The sequence below is a fragment of the Stegodyphus dumicola genome, chromosome 9 (assembly GCF_044657685.1).
Source record: "Stegodyphus dumicola isolate Sdum_Otavi_A_Nest chromosome 9, ASM4465768v1".
NCBI lineage: Eukaryota > Metazoa > Arthropoda > Arachnida > Araneae > Eresidae > Stegodyphus > Stegodyphus dumicola.
Window position 1 is genome coordinate 117,947,425 of NC_140776.1, and position 16,869 is coordinate 117,964,293.

General features: G+C 31.8%; 1 protein-coding gene across 1 annotated transcript in view; it reads left to right on the plus strand.

Moving 5' to 3' along the window:
- LOC118186736 (translation machinery-associated protein 16) overlaps window positions 1-16,869 on the plus strand; it is a 38,554-nt gene that overhangs the window by 1,504 nt on the left and 20,181 nt on the right. The window contains exons 2-3 of the mRNA XM_035356875.2: window positions 9,365-9,462; window positions 13,536-13,573. Coding sequence (XP_035212766.1) covers window positions 9,365-9,462; window positions 13,536-13,573 — 136 coding nt within the window. The remainder of the gene's footprint in view (window positions 1-9,364; window positions 9,463-13,535; window positions 13,574-16,869) is intronic.

The window sequence follows — 16,869 nt, forward strand, 5'->3', positions numbered from 1 at the left end:
TATGACGATTTGATGAATTAGTGATTTTCTTAAACATGTGAAAATAAACCATTTGGCAAAATGGTGATTTTTCGAACACCCACAAAACTGGCCCATAATATTCAGTTTTACCCAGTGTTCCATAGTAATTTATGAATTATTTATTTTAAGAATAGGATGTCCATTTAATATATAAACATAACTATGATTATAGCAGTCAGTTAAATCAGTAATGGCCAAATTCTGCCTGCATGGTGACAAATTTAAAACATGTTGTGGATTTATATAATCAGACATTTCATATGTGTATATCTTTCACTTTGTGATTTTCTGATACCTGCCACTCCTACAAAAAGTTGCTGGCTTACTGGTGAATTTGTGAATTGGCAAAAACATTTCCTTAGCTAATTTTATGGCTCATAAATACTGTTCTGTCCTTGAACAATAATTAAAAATGCATAAAAAACATTTATGACAAACATCTAAGATCTATATGGTTGATATATACATCTTCACAATCATTTATAAGTCATGTTTATACCATACGTATGATAAAAATATGTATTATGCCAAAAACAAAATGTGTACACTCTTTAGTATCTGTGCTCATCAATTATTTTTCTGTTATGTCAAGCAAGTCATCGGTGAAAACATAAACACCTTTTAAATCTCGCTTGACTTCGTCTATAAAATGTTGAAAAGTTGTGGATGGATTACATAAGCCGAATTGCATACGGGTACGTTCGAATAAACCGAATGGTGTGCGTATGTCGGTTTTGTGAATGTCGGCGGGGTTGATTGGTACTTGATGATATGCCTTGATCAAGTCACAGGTCTCCATTCTAAATTTTCCTTTTTTGGAACTGTGTCAAATGCGGATGCATAATTGTTTCTTGACGGTCTTAAATCCCCTAGTTGCATCATAGTTTGAAATTCTTGCTTTGCTATTTTTAAGTGATCTGTGACTAATCGACGAGGCTTCACAACGACAGGTGGACATTTGTTATGGTATGAGGAACAGTGTTGTGTTTAACAGGTTGGTTAGGATCTGGTAATTTAGTAATGGAAGGAAATTTTTTAAAAATTTTGTGATAAGGTGTATCACTGAAGACAGTTTGGTAAAAGTATATTTTAGGGTACCCCTTGGCGATTTTTGGTGGTACATGGATACCGAGTTTGTACAATTTTTTGACTTATTTTGGCCTACATAGAGGCGATTTTTGGCCAAAAATTGCCTCTACACAAACCAAAATAACAAGTCAAAGAATTGCACAAACTCAGTATCCATGTACACATCGACCTATTTTCACTTAAAAAAAAATCCTCGAATTACACAAAAATGACATTATGCACTCCCTTTATCCATGTACACATAGACCTATTTTCACTTGAAAAAAACATCAGAGAATTGCACAAACTATGCTTTACGTACTCACTTGAATTTGTCCATGTACACATCAATAAATTTTCACTTAAAAAGTCAAAGGAGCACCCAATTCTACAGTAGAGGCAAACAAAAAATACATAATCGAATAAACTATATTTTAAACCAAATAATAAAATAACACAAAAAAGGAAAAACCTGTTATGTATTTTAGCACTACACAAAGCAAATATTCTCTTCCTTGTTTAGAAATTCGTTCGTCTTCAATCTGAGGCACACAAAATTCCTTAACAGCATCCAAAAACATCCTAAAATTATCTGAACTACAATCCGTATATCGCCATTACCACAGAAATTCACAAAAATAAGACTCAAAAATATACTACATAGTTCCAGACTATGGCTACTAAGTAAACCTTCATTTACACCCAGTCAATTAATACACTTTTTCCCTTTACGTTCCAAATTGTACAGAAACTTCAAATTAATCCTACTTCATTCAGCCATTGTACCGTCTAAACAATGAAACAAGCAATGTACTTCCTAAGCAACACACACCACAAAAGCCTTTGCAAAACATCCTATGATTCAAAATTTCCCAGAATTATACGAACGATTATGTCATAATAGGGTTTCCATAACATCCAACTCCTCAGGTTACCATAAATAATACAACAACTTGCCGATAAATGAAACAACAACTTCGCAATAATACAAGGGGTACCTTAAAGTCATCTCTAACCGACAGTTTTAACTGAATAAATATCTGCATTTTTCAGGCAGCCTACAGTCTGAAACTTTGTTTTTAAATCTTTGAGACATTTTTTCCTAAGATCAGATACCAATTCAAAGAATTGGAGGAAATCTGCTCCAAGAATGGGTGTACTAACATTTGCTGTAAGAAAAGTCCAGGTAAACCATTGTCTTTATTTTGAAATCCAAGGAAAGTGTTTTTTGACCATAAACATGGATAGTTGAAGAATTAGCAGTGAGAAGTGTTTGTTGAGGAGAGTTTCATTTTCGTGAATTGTTTGCCGGAAGTAAGGACACGTGAGAGCCGGTATCCACCAAGAATGAAACGTTTGTTCTCCGGTCACGAGCAAACAGCCGATGTAAAATTTGAGGCAATTTTTTTTTGTGTAAATTTTGATACCCTTTAGATCATAATTGCTCTTTATTTCATAAAATTCTCTAAGATTTCTAATTCTCAATAATTCTAATTCTAATTCTCTAAGCTCAATTGATGGTACTAATTCAGAAGTCAAACAACAAAAATCAGCGTTATACCTACAAAATTTTCACAGGGCTAGTTTCGATGGTTTTACCGAACCATCATATTCAGCTGCAAAACCGCAAATGAACAAGATAGGAAATAATGATTAGATAAGATAAGAAAGCCTGGACAAGAATAAGCAAGTGGCGCCATCTGTTGGCGAAACCAGAACTAAAACATAATTTCTCTAAAAGCCGAAGGCAAATTTGGATTGGAATTAGGATCGTTAACTAGAACAGAAAGATTTTTATGAATGTGAAATGCCTCTAGAAAATCCAGTTCTCCAATGGAAGATGTTTTTTGAATAATTTTGGCAGCAGAAAAATTGAAAGTGTGATTTTCGGACCAACAATGTTGAGCAACAGAAGACCTCTGTGTTTCCTTTTTTCTAACATATGCCTCATGTTCTTTGATGCGAAATTTTAAGGCTCTCTTAGTTTGGCCAATGTAAATTAAACCACACTGGCAAGGAATCCTATAAATACCCCAGGAATTCATATCCGGAATGGGGTCCTTGAGTATAGAAGTTGGAATTTTATTGATGGGAGAAAAAACAACCCGAAAGTTAAATTTCTGCAAAATATGTGCAACTTTATAGCTAATTGATGGAAAGAAGGGAATGACAACAGAATTTTTATAATCTCCTAAAATAAGAGTGTGGCTTTTAGTGTGTTGAGATGAGAATTTTTTAACTGCTTGATTAATAATGTTGGGTGAAAAGCCCCTGTCAATAGCTATTGCTTTTAAATAATTTAGTTCTTCATCAAGGGCTAGTTTGGAGGAGCAAACTTGAAGAGCACGGAAAACATAGGAATAAAATGAAGCTAACTTTTGTTTAGTCGGATGACATGATTTAAAGTGTGGTGGAAGGCAAACCGATGAAGGTTTACGGTAAACTGTAGTACTGAAGTTGGATGTGTTATGTGTGACCAGAATGTCGAGAAACGGAAGAGAATTGCAAGTCTCAAGTTCAAAAGTGAACTGAATAGCAGGATCAATAGAATTCATTGTTGAAAGAACTTTATTTAAATCATCTTTATTACCTTCAAACAGGGTAAAAGTATCGTCTACGTAGCGGAACCATGCCGGGAAGTTTAAAGTTTCAAACAATTTTGATTCATAATAATGCATGTAGATATCAGCCAGGATGGGACTGAGGGGACTTCACATGGCTAATCCCTCAGTTTGCTTGTAATATTTATTTTGGAAAACAAAATGTGTTTGTTTCAAACAGAGTTGAGTGAGAGAAATTAGCTCATCAATTTCGATGCAAGAGAAATGAAATTCGCGAAGTCTGGTTTCTAGACATCTTAATGCACCCTCCACTGGGACATTGGTGAATAATGATTTTACATCAAAAGAAACCATGAGTAAATTACTAGGAGAAATGTTTTTAACCTTTTTTACAAACTCTATTGAATTTTTTATGGTGTAAATGTTATTGTCTAATAGAGTGGAAAATCTAGAAACTAAATATTTAGCTAAAGGATACGAGGCAGTACCTAAATTTGATACAATAGAGCGGAAAGGAATACCACTTTTATGAATTTTGGGAAGAGCATATAATCTGGCACAATTCGCAACAGATGGGATAAGCGAATGTTTTAAGTTGCTTGAAATGATTTGCGAAGATTTGATCGCAGTTTTTATTTTGGATAAGTCCGAAGGTGAAGGATATTTAGGGATCGGATTATATGGTCCTTCGTTTAAGAGTTTAGTGACACCATCGATGTAAGTGTTCTTATCCATGACGACTATCTGGCCACCTTTGTCGGCCTTTGAAATGATAATATCTGGGTTAGAGTGAATTTCGCGCATTGTAGCTCTTTCTCTCGCAGTTAGATTTGGTTTCAAAGGTTTATTATTGAATTTCACATTATGAGCGATAAGATGCCTAATCATTTCTTTCTGTGAATCTGAAACTTTACTGAACTGTCAGTTCAGTAAAGTGTATTATTGTGTCTCAATTGATGGTATTTGCTGATGTACGCATCCAAGTGTTTTATCCTTGAACACCCAAATTCCTTGAAGTATTCTGAAAGTGTATTCAAAAGCATCCAATTTTTCAAACACCTTGGTATTTCTGATAGCCAAATTCCCTTTGAAATTTTTGCTCCCCAATTTTCTTCTTTCCTTCTACATTTATTTCCAGTGCTCACCACAAGAAAATTAAGATATTTCTATTATTACACATCCATAAATTTTGCATTCTTGTCATTTTTTTTTTTTTTAAATATCAATTACATCAACTGCATTTCAGTTGAAGACAACTTTTCATTTTCTAGGCATTTTAACTATAAATAAAGTTTAAAGCAAAGTCCAAGTGATAAATACTTTAATTAAAATATTTTTTGTTAAATGACAAAGAAATAAAAGAGTCCAGCAATGTTTATTCTGTACCAGAGTGACCCGATTATTATATCGGCTACAAATAATCTAAATCATATTAAAGATTATGTTTTTTATACAATCTATAACACGAGAGAAAATTAGCTGCTTAAAACGTTCTTTCGAAGAGGATTAATATAAAAATTTATACTTATATATATAATTTTTAAAGCTGGGACGTGACCCAAACTATCAACGTCCTATTTTGCTTAAAAACGTTGTAAAAATAAACATCAAATGAACTTTCTCACTATTAGATAATTCAATTTAAATGCAGTCAATGTAAAGCAGCAGACGATAACACGACGAAGGTAAAAATTTACTCATAATACAGTCAAAAACTCAGTCAAGTTACAGTCAAATACTCATTTAATACAGTCAAAAGTCTTTAATTCGGACTCGTCGGGACTTTGGCGATTCCGGACTTTCGGTTTACCGGATTATAGATCATCAGTTTAAATCTGGTAAGATGGCATGCAGAAATTATAAAATTTAAAATATGAAACCGTAATTTATGAAATAAAGAGAAATTATGATCTAAAGGGTATCAAAATTTACAAAAAAAAAAAAAAAAGCTTAATATTTATTTGTTTACTTTATTAAACATTTCTTTTAACGCGCATGCGTAAAGCATACATTACGCATAGTCGAAATTAGAAAATTGCAACCAGAAAACTATTTGATTTGTATTCGTGATATTTATAATGACGAGGAATTTGATTTAAATCATATCAAAGACGAAGTACATCGACATGAAGTACTACATTTAGTAAGGAATTATAAGCCGAATAAAATAAAAACATTTGCCCTGAAGATAAGGATAGTGCTGACGGATCAACTTCTAGTTAATTGGGCTCCGCGACAATCCCCCCCCCCCGGCAGAGCAGCGTGAAATTGATAAACAGATTTTGGAATGGTTAGAGAAATAAAGGATATGCCTTTATCCATTTTTCGCAGCAATTCCACTTTTTGTTTGTTGGACATCGAAACATGCTTTTGCTTTGTAGATCCTTTGGCAGCTCCAGAATCGGAAATTCATTTTGACATAATCGAAAGTTCAAGCTTACTTTTATTAAATTGCTCTAACAGTCTGCGAAAAATAATAAGCCGGATCCAATTCAAAGATTATGGAACAACGCAATCTGCAACATTAACTGAAATGGATAATTTAAGCTTAGCTTATACCATCCGCATGCGTAAATGCATATGCGCACATGTAAAGGTATTATGCGTATGCGTAGATGCATGGGCAGAAAGTTTGCAGCTTTGAGGTCCGGATTATGGATGTCCGGATTAAAGACATTTGACTGTATTACAAAAAGAAAAAAAAAATTAAAAAACGTTAAAAATTTGAATAATATCTGTATTTAAAAAAAATAGCTTTTCATATAGCATTAATAAATATTTATTACGCATCATTGAGGGAAAAAATTTCATATAATTTATTCTGCCTAAAAATTTATTTGAAATTTAAGGTTAAAAATAGCTGTGACAATTCACTGTAACAGCAATCCATACACTACATTTGGCGTTATTATCGCTAAAAAAAAAGATGCCAAATTTCAAAACGCGAAAATATGTAAATTCGTGTATGGCTTAGAAAATTTTGAATAAAAAACTCTTATTTTTTTGCAAGTATGCTTAGAATTACACCGACTTTAAGAGGTTATAATTCAAAATTTTTTTCGAAAAATTTATAAAAATTATTTTAAAATAGAAATTTTAAAAATAAAGCACAAAAAATAGGTGAACTTTAATTGGAATGAACCTAAATTTCGAAATGTGAAAGGAAAAAAAATAGAGTTTAATAAAAAAAGAGATATTAATAACTATATGCCAAATTCAATTAACGTTTATGAGCTAAAATTTTCAGAGCTAATTTTTTAAAAACTACTCGTATGATTTGTACAAAATGTGGCAGTCTGGCATAATTTGAGTCATAGAATCGAAATTTGTAAAAAAATTGGTATATTATTTCAGAAAAAGTCCAATTTTGTGTAGTCCAATGTTATACAGTCAAAAGTCTTTAATCCGGACTCGTCGGGACTTCGGTGATTCCGAATTATCGATTTTTCCGGATTATAGATCATCAATTTAAATTTGGTAAGATGGCATGCAGAAATTATAAAATTTAAAATATGAAACCGTAATTTATAAAATAATGAGCAATTATGATCTAAAGGGTATCAAAATTTACAAAAAAAAGCTTAATATTTATTTGTTTACTTTATTAAACATTTCTTTTAACGCGCGCTTGCGTAAAGTATACATTATGCATAGCCGAAATTAGAAAATTGCAACCAGAAAACTATTTGATTTGTATTCGTGATATTTATAATGACAAGGAATTTGATTTAAATCATATCAAAGACGAAGTACATCGAGATGAAATACTACATTTAATAAGGAATTATAAGCTGAATAAAATAAAAACATCTGCCCTGAAGATAAGGATAGTGTTGACAGATCAACTTCCAGTTCATTGCGCGCCGCCAAGTTCCCCCCCCCCCGCGCAGAGCAGCGTGAAATTGATAAACAGATTTCGGAATGGTTAGATAAACAAAGGATATAGCTTTATCCATTTTTTGGAGCAATTCCACTTTTTGTTTGATGGACATCGAAACATACTTTCGTTTTCGTAGATCCTTTGGGAGCTCCAGCATCGGAAATTCTATTTGACATAATCGAAAGTTCAAGCTTACTTTTATAAAATTGCTCTTACAGTCAGCAAAAAATAATAAGCCGGATCCAATTCGAAGATTAAGAAACAACGCAATCATCAACATTAACTGAAATAGACAATTATATAATTTTAGCTTATACCGTCCGTTATGCATTAAACGCGCAGCAAAAACGTATTCTGCGCTTGTGCACATGCAAATGCGCAGTCGTAAAGGTCTTACGCGCACGCTTAAACGCCTATGCGCATGCGCAGAAAGTTTTTAGCTTTGAGGTCCGGATTATAGATCATTCCGGATTATGGGTGTCCGAATTAACGACTTTTGACTGTAATAGTGCTACGGTCAAAAGTCGTTAATTCGGACACCCATAATCTGGAATGCTCTATAATCCGGACTTCAAAGATACAAACTTTCTGCGCATGCGTCGCATTGACGCATGCGCGTACACGCGTATTCGCAGACGCTTGACGCGCACACGCGTATTCGCAGACGTAAGACTTTTACGGCTGCGAATACACTAATTTGTAAAGGATCTACAAAGCGAAAGTATTTTTCGAAGTCCATTAAACAAAAAGTGGAATTCCTGCAAAAAAGGGATAAAGGCATATCTCGATTTCATCTCGATGTACTCCGTCTTTGATATGATTTAAATCAAATTCGTCGTCATTATAATTCGCTTCCAATAGCGAAGAAAGTGACAGAGGTTATTGAAAATGAAAAAATTTCGATTGACAAATTAGTCGGTATTCTCGGAACTAAAGCGGAACTTTGTAACTGAACAAGAAATCATGTCTGTTTATAGAATTAAAGAGAATGTAATATCACATAAAAAACGAAGCAACTTAAACAGCTTACATTGAAAGAAATGTTTAATAAAGTAAACAAATAAATATTAAGCTTTTTTTTTCTTTTTCTTTCTTTCTTTCTTTCTTTTCTTTTTTTTTTTTTTTTTTTTTTTTTGTAAATGTTGATACTCTTTAGATCATAATTGTTCTTTATTTCATAAATTACGGTTTCATATTTTTAATTTTATAATTTCTGCATGCCATCTTACCAGATTTAAACTGATGATCTATAATCCGGAATCGCCGAAGTCCCGACGAGTCCAGATTAACGATTTTTGACTGTATATATAAATCTGATATACTTGTATATCCTAAGTCGCGCTTTCGAGTCATGAACAACGCAATTTGAATTTTGTCAATCGGCCCAGTATAGAATGGGAAATATAGAACTGTCCTCCCCTTTTTTTTTGCGCAGTGTACAAGTAGGATATTTTACCAATGAAGAATCAGTCTTTTGCCAATATTGATTAGTGTATATTTGTTTTGTTCCTGGAAATTTGAACGTAATAATCAGCTGAATTTATTAACCAAGAGTTTAATAAGCAGTGAGTAGTGTAAATACTTTTTGACAACAAAGCGCATTACCTCATGAATAGTTTTTTGCAGCTTTCTGGTAAAGATACAGACAATCCAAAAGTACTATTCCTTTTAATGAAGCAACTACTGTTATCATACTGTAATGAATCATTGTTTTTATATTGATATACAAAGAAAATTTTGTTTTATCATTGAAAGCTTTTGTATAACTTTATTAATGAGATATTTAATAATGTACAATATATTTCATACTACCGATGTTGTTTCCTGTTTTCAGCCTAAAGTAAAAAGAACTGGTTCTACTGTTATCCACCCAAACAGCAGAAAAGCTCTGCAGATAGCTCGGGAAGAGCATCGAAATTCGAGGCTGGAAAAGTATTTCGAATATTTATTTATATTATTTTCAAGTGTGATGTAATACTAAAATTGTTCTCACTTTTGCTGTTGCTAATTACAAGAAGTGATAAATTTTATAATGTTAAAACATTGTGCAGTTTATTTGCATATATGCATACAAATATTGTTTTGTATTATTGTTACTGGATTCAAATATGAATGGGACTGTTGCTGTTACAAGCCACCACCCATGCATAGTGCTGTGCATCCTTGGAATAGTACAGCTGCTATGTCCACCTTACCATCCTTGTAGATTAGAACTTGCTGCCTTGCAGCAGGTAACATCATGTTGTGATCACATTTCTAGTTGAAAAAAAAATTCCAGTCATCTGAAATTTAGCAGAGTAATCAGTATTGGAAAGAGTGCCTGTTTAGGATTTATGAATTTGTATGGTAAAAGTGCTTCATCGAGGAACGAGAGCATGTCACCCTGACAAACACTGATCTTGTAAATGTGGCTTTCTGAAACTAAAGCGTATATTTGGTAAATTATATGTGTGTTGACACACAACAACAAACTGATGCTTTTGCAAACTGCCAATTCTTTTGTTTGGGAGTTCAAAGTTGAAGGGGAGGCATTTTGTAAGACTATATTAACCATCAATGAAACATAGGTCCATTAGTCTCAGGCTTATATTCCACTTTAAAGGCTTGCTATCATACGTAATGCCATCACCATTAGTGTTTGAGAATTGATTCACAGCTAGCTAAAAACTAAGAAAGGGGTACAAAATGGCTTCCTGAACATTGGCAGAAGTATACTGAATCTGGAGATGAGTTCATTGAAAGGTGACATGTTCAGTTCTTTAACTCACAATAAAGATAAAAAAGAAAATCAGTCCTAACAAATTATGAAGATTCTAGTACCAAATGGAAGTCAAATTGAGAACTTTCTGTGAACAGGTGCTGTCTAAACATGTTAACCAGCTGTGTATGCTAATGTCAAAAATCAGTTTTATTAAAAAGGCTTCTGTTACATTCATATTTTTATAAAAAAAATAATGTCTACCTAAAGTTGGTTTTGGCTAATTTAATAGCTGTGAATGATTTTTTTCTAAATGCAGGCTCACTTAAACATGACTACAAGTAACTGATGTAATGATGATGGCACAATTTGCATTTCATAATGAAGATCCAAATAGATGCTTCTGCCCTAAATCATCTGTAGTAGAAATGCTACTAAATTGCGTCAGTATAAAGTGCAAGATGTGGAATCATCTTGGCATTTTAGATTTTAAATATTTCTAGATTTTAAATCGTTAATTTAAATCTAGTAAGGTGACATATAAAAATTATAAAATCACAAGTATTAAATGCTTATTTAATAATGAAACATGATCTCAAGGGAATGAAAATTTACAAAAAATGCTCAGTGTTCATGCTTATTTTGTTTGGTACTATTCAGTTTTGAGGGCCGTAAAAAATTGCAGTGAAAATATTTGCACAAAAGCGGCAAATCTAGCAAACGCGCCCATTTAAAAAAACACCGCACAAAATCTAGCGTACGCATTGATTTCAGATTGCATAAGTTTATATAGTTCTATATTTCTTAAGACGCCATTTCTTAAGACATTAATAGATCATACTAATTTAATTTTTAAATCCTTTTTTGATATCCTATGGGTTTAACAATTTGGGAATTGCCATGGTGAAAAGTCAGCAATAGAATTTTGGGTAAAGTGAAGAATCACCTACTGCTTGACACGCGTTTTTAAGAATTGCACATACTCGGTATCCATGTGCACATTGACCTATTTTCACTTAAAAAAAAGTCCTAGAATTGCACAAAAATGGCACTGCGCACACCCTTGACTTTATCTATGTACACATCGACCTATTTTCACTTAAAAAGTAAAAGAAAATTGACAAAAATTCAATTGATTTTACCCTTGTAAAAAGCGGCAAACAAATAAGTGAGCGGTTCTGCACTTTACCGAGAATATTTTCAATGAAAAGGCATCATTCATTATAGAAAATTACGTTTGAACAACCAACGAGATGAAATTATGCTTTAGCGATAAGTCGGTAGTGAAATAGCGATGCAGGCATCCATTCAGTTATGTTTAGCAATTTTTATATAAATTATAATAATGATCTGAAATAGTTATTTACTCTTATGCTTCCATTCAGTCATGTTTAGCCTTTTTCATATAAATTATAATAATAAAAAGTATTATATGAAATTAACTTTTCATCTAAATTAAAACATCAATCTTAGATAGTTATTTACTATTATACTTCCTTTCTTGCCGCAATTATTAGGGTTGCCGTAATTATTTTTGGCAGCATTGGCATCAACAAAAGTTTGGCGATTTTTTATGGTCCTCGAAACCAAATAGTACCTTTTATTTTTATTAAATATTTCTTTATAAAGTTGTAACAGCACTTTGTTTCTCTTTTTTCCTCCTATTAATACTTTCTGTATTAATTTTATGGGGAGATATAATTTCTTGGTCATTTATTAAGTTCTACCATTAAGCAATTTACTGTGATGAGATTTCTCACTAAATATATGATATATTGTGACTAAATAGATGATTAAATTCTCTTGATTCTTAACAACCTCTGTGTCACTTTCAGTTGTGGCATTTTTTTTAATTTAAAACTTCAGATTTGGCTTTCCATTGATTGATGATCAGGACTCTGTCATTGCATTGAAGACATACTACATACATTGCATTGAAGACTACATTGTTTTTGTACTGCTTCAATGATGCATCCAATCCCATGCATTTTTCTTACTCTTGTGTTCTCGTCATGTGTACAATTAGTATGTTTTTGCTAAAAAAAAAAAGAGAAAAAAATAAAAAGAAATAATAATAATAATTTAAAAAAAAAACAGAAAATTGCACAAAATTGTTATTATGCACCGGCCATGATCATCATCACAAAAGAACTGTCGAAATTTTAATGTATGCTCCACCGAAACTCCTCTGCATAATGAAGATAAAAGAAGGCCAACTCTATAGTTTCAGTACAATTCATTATGACAAAAACAAATGTCCTTTGTAAAAGAAGTGCTATAATCAGAAAAATAATCATTAAGTTTTAAAGTGCAAATCCATATGTGCTACATGCATACCTGGGTTGCCACATAAATACTACTCAAAAAGTACACAGTTTCTCAAAAATAAATAAATAAAATTTTATTGAAGGTCTCATTAATAGATCATTCTGGTTACTGGATATCCAGATGTTCGACTTTGTACTGCATAGTAATCTATTTGAAATGCTAAGATGTTGAAATATGGAAATATAGAGCATTTGTTGACCATAATTTAAATCAAATCATTCCTTACCCCTATAAATTAAAAATTTAAGTTATTTTACCCCCTTTTTCTTCTGTCATTTTTCAGGTTGTATCTTTTATCTAAGTTGATAAAAGGGGTTCTAATTTATGTAGCATTCAGTTCATGCAGTTTAACAGTTAAACTGAGAAATTTAGTTGATGACTTATTTTTATCTGCTTTATCAACCTGATATGTCACTTTCTGTTGTTGTTCTCCCTTTTTTATTTGTTTAACTTTCTTGGTGTTGGATCTTTGCAATTTCTTTTGAAATTAGGACTTACATATTATTAAAGATGGCATTTTTAAGGATGGAAGGCAAAATGTATATGCGATTTATGAAATCAGATTACTTTTCTATTATTCTTAAATCATGCTGCATCAATAACATAATAGAGCATAAACTCAAATAATTTTAAAAATAGAGGTGAGAAATTATTTTTTTAAATGCTTTTATATTTTATGTAAAAGAAGTTTTGTGCAATAGATTTATTTAATGAATGAAATGCCTGATATTTTTACTTAGACATACTTTTGTTTTCTATCCTTTCTTATTAAAATTATATGAACAACTGATTCTTATTAAAAATGTATAAGCTCTAATTACAATAAAGTTACAATAAAGAAATAACTAAATGCTTACCATAAGGTTTTGATTATCTTTCATTTTATTAATAATCATCTTTTACACTTCATAGAATATTTATTTTTCACGTAATTTGTGCAAATATTTATTCTTTATATTAATGTTATGTCAAATTGTAGGAGAAGAACTGAATTGAGCCAGAAACAACAGGCCAAATGTAAGTGATTTTTTATCTTATCTATCTATAGGTATGCTGTATTTATTATTTTATATAATCTGTGAATGTTTCTAAAGCTTGTTTCTTTTGTGGCAGTGGTAAAAATGGATTTGCATATTATCCCTTCAACAATGAAATTGTCAAAAAACATTGCAATTCAGCCTGATGTTTCAACACATAAAATCTGCACTTTTGTTTGATATAACCCTTATTGATGCTCAGTAAGCCACCTTTTGTTTTTATGAACAAAGATGTAAGTTAATAGCTATTGTTGTAGCTTTTTCTTGCATTTTGGAGGAAGAAAACATTTGAAGGCTATAGAATTGCATTCATGACTGCTGACAGAATTAAGATCTGTTAAATGGAAAAAAGAATAGCTGATATGGCCCAACCAAAGATCAGGACAATCATCTGTAGAAAGTTTTCATCCACAGCGTTCTAAATAGAGATTCTGGTAAAATCAGAATGCCTGACAAATTAGTATAGACATCGACAAAAGTCATTATTATTATTTTTTTAAGTATAAAGATAAAGCAGGTCAAATAATTCTACAGCAGTGGCTGTTTGGTAAATTAGGCTGAGAGACTGATAAATATTTTATTGCAAGAGTTGCAGAGATAAGTGCAACTAAAAATTTTGTGGGGGCAAGCTTTCCATCAGCTTTTATGGTTCGATGGTAGCCACTTTTCTCAGTAGATGGAATAATACTTAAATGTATAAAAAAACAAGATCTAAAACTTTCTTCTCTTCCCTCCCCACATAAATATTTTGATATATTTGAGTCATAAAAAGAATGGAGAGTGGTCTGTTAGTTATGCGCTGTTCTATCTGTAGAAAAATAATATTTCTGTATTATATTTATGTTTTATTTCAGTAACTTCCTGTATGTGTGGATTTTCAGGAATTAAATAAAGTATCATGATGCTTCTTGAAATGCTGTTGTTCAGATGTGCAAAGATTATAATACTTTCACATAAATTATTTAAATATACTGTAACATGTAAACTTATTTTAGCTTTACAAATAAGAGTGCAGATCGTGATGATACAAGACAAATTCCGAAGTGTTCTTGAGGTCTTAAGGTAAGATAAGAAATGTATCGTGAGAATGGCATGCCCAAAATTTTATAGAATGTGAAGTAAGTAAATCTAACTGGAATAAAATACAAGTACATGATGAGTTCTTTTTTTACCTCTGAAAAATTGAGTCTAATCATGATGAGCAGTGTGCAGCTGTGATGTGTTGCAGTCATTTGCAGAAATCTGCTACAGAAACACATGAAGTATTGTAACTAACATATGACAAAGATATTTTGATGGTTTAAGTGGTTTAAGGAATTCTCTGTTCCATTTTCATAGCAAAGTGGAACCAGTTTGGGTGTAACTAGTCCCTTTGTGAATGACATTGTGATAAAAACAGCTGATGTTATTTAAATAATTATGTTATGTTATAATGTTATTATTCTAGAATAGTGGCTCAACCTTTCCTCTCTTGCTTACCCTTAGTAAGACTTAGTAACGCAAAATACCACAAACTTCCCCTTTCTGAACTGTGACCCCTTTTGACACCTCCTTAGAATATTTTCACAATACATATTATTTTTAATAACATAAAATTAATAGTCTGCATTGAAAAAGGTCAGAAAAATATAATGACACAAAAACTGATTATTACTTTCTTTACTTCCAGTAAATAGTGATAATGATAACATACACTTGAAATGAAACATAACAGTATTACTGACAGTGTACTTTAATTATTTTTCAATATGAGCTTATTTAAAACGGAGGTGAAAAACTTGGTGAATTTATTAATTTATTGATCATTGATGAGATCTAAGTCTGTATTAAAACCGTTAGCATTTCTGAAATAATATTATACTACGATAAAATATTAAACCTTTAAAGTGATAATATATAATTTCACACATACTAAATTTAAAATAAAAATTGAGGCTCAGTCTTGAAAGGTTCAATACATTGGCACTCTCATCACCACGTACAGAAAAAAAATAAGCAAAATCATCAGACATGTCTATGTTTCTCCAGGAAATTATATTGTTTGAGAAGAGAATGCTGATTATTTTTCGAATATATTCTTCTAACTTGCATTGAGCAGCATCATATTTTGAGCGGTTATATAATTTTTATCACTCTTATTGATGTATTTTTCTATATACGATTTATTATTCTGTAAGTCCTTCAATCGTATTACCATTGCTTGTGTTTGCTGATAATATATAAGATTTTATATTAGGACTTATATTCACTGAGAAATGTTAAAATTTTTGTTTGTAACTGGTTGTCTGCTGGTTTCTAAATAATGCAACCATAACAATGGTTTCATACTTGTGTTTGATAAAACTTCTCTCACGTTTATAACGTTGCGCGCCTCTAACTAGCACGCAACCTAGAGGTGACTGTGAAAGTTTGTATAAACCACAGAGTCTTATAAAGGGTTTAAGTCCCTTTTTATTCAACGTACTCAATTACAATTGCGTCCTCTTGACGCTTACAAACTATGCCAACTAGGCAGTCAAAATAAAAATAATAACCTGAAAAGAAAATAAAGACAATATTCTAACTATGAGGCTTTCTAAAATAACTAACTCACCGCGTTTTACAAAAGCCGCAGCTAATTCAGCAGACTTGAAGCTCACTGGAACAATTGCAACTACTTCCCGCCAAGCACATAGGCCGCAACGCGGGGTTCTTTAATTCTCGATTTCTACCTCCGCGCTCGCGAAGTAAGAATAACTCTCTCTCACCGAACTTGTTTCCTTCTATTTAAATCATACTACTTCCGCTGATAATTTGAATGCTTGCGCGTTCTACTCAAATTTACATATTCTGGCATTGGCAGTTCCAGGGGAAAGTAAGGCTTGACAAGAAAGATAGTTTAAACTTAAAATAAATGTTAGTTAAAATAAATATAAACCCTACACGTTACACAAAGAGAATTGAAGCTGTCTGTATGTATTGTGATTAAAAATTCATACTGAACATGCATAAGAATATTTTCTTTTCTTCTAAATACAAATTGCTGAAATTATTTCAAAAAGTCGTTGGGAGTATTCTGACATGTGTAAACTTAAACTTTCTTATTAACCACCAGATGATGCCACAAGATGTTGAAAATACTCAGTATTCTATGTATTAGAAAGCGTGGTAATCCTTGGAGAACAATTTATTATTTGGATACTTATTGATATATCCTTCCAACATCACAATTGTACTGATACATTACTAGAATTTTAAAGCATTTATAAATCAAGTATGATTTAATTTTGATGTCAC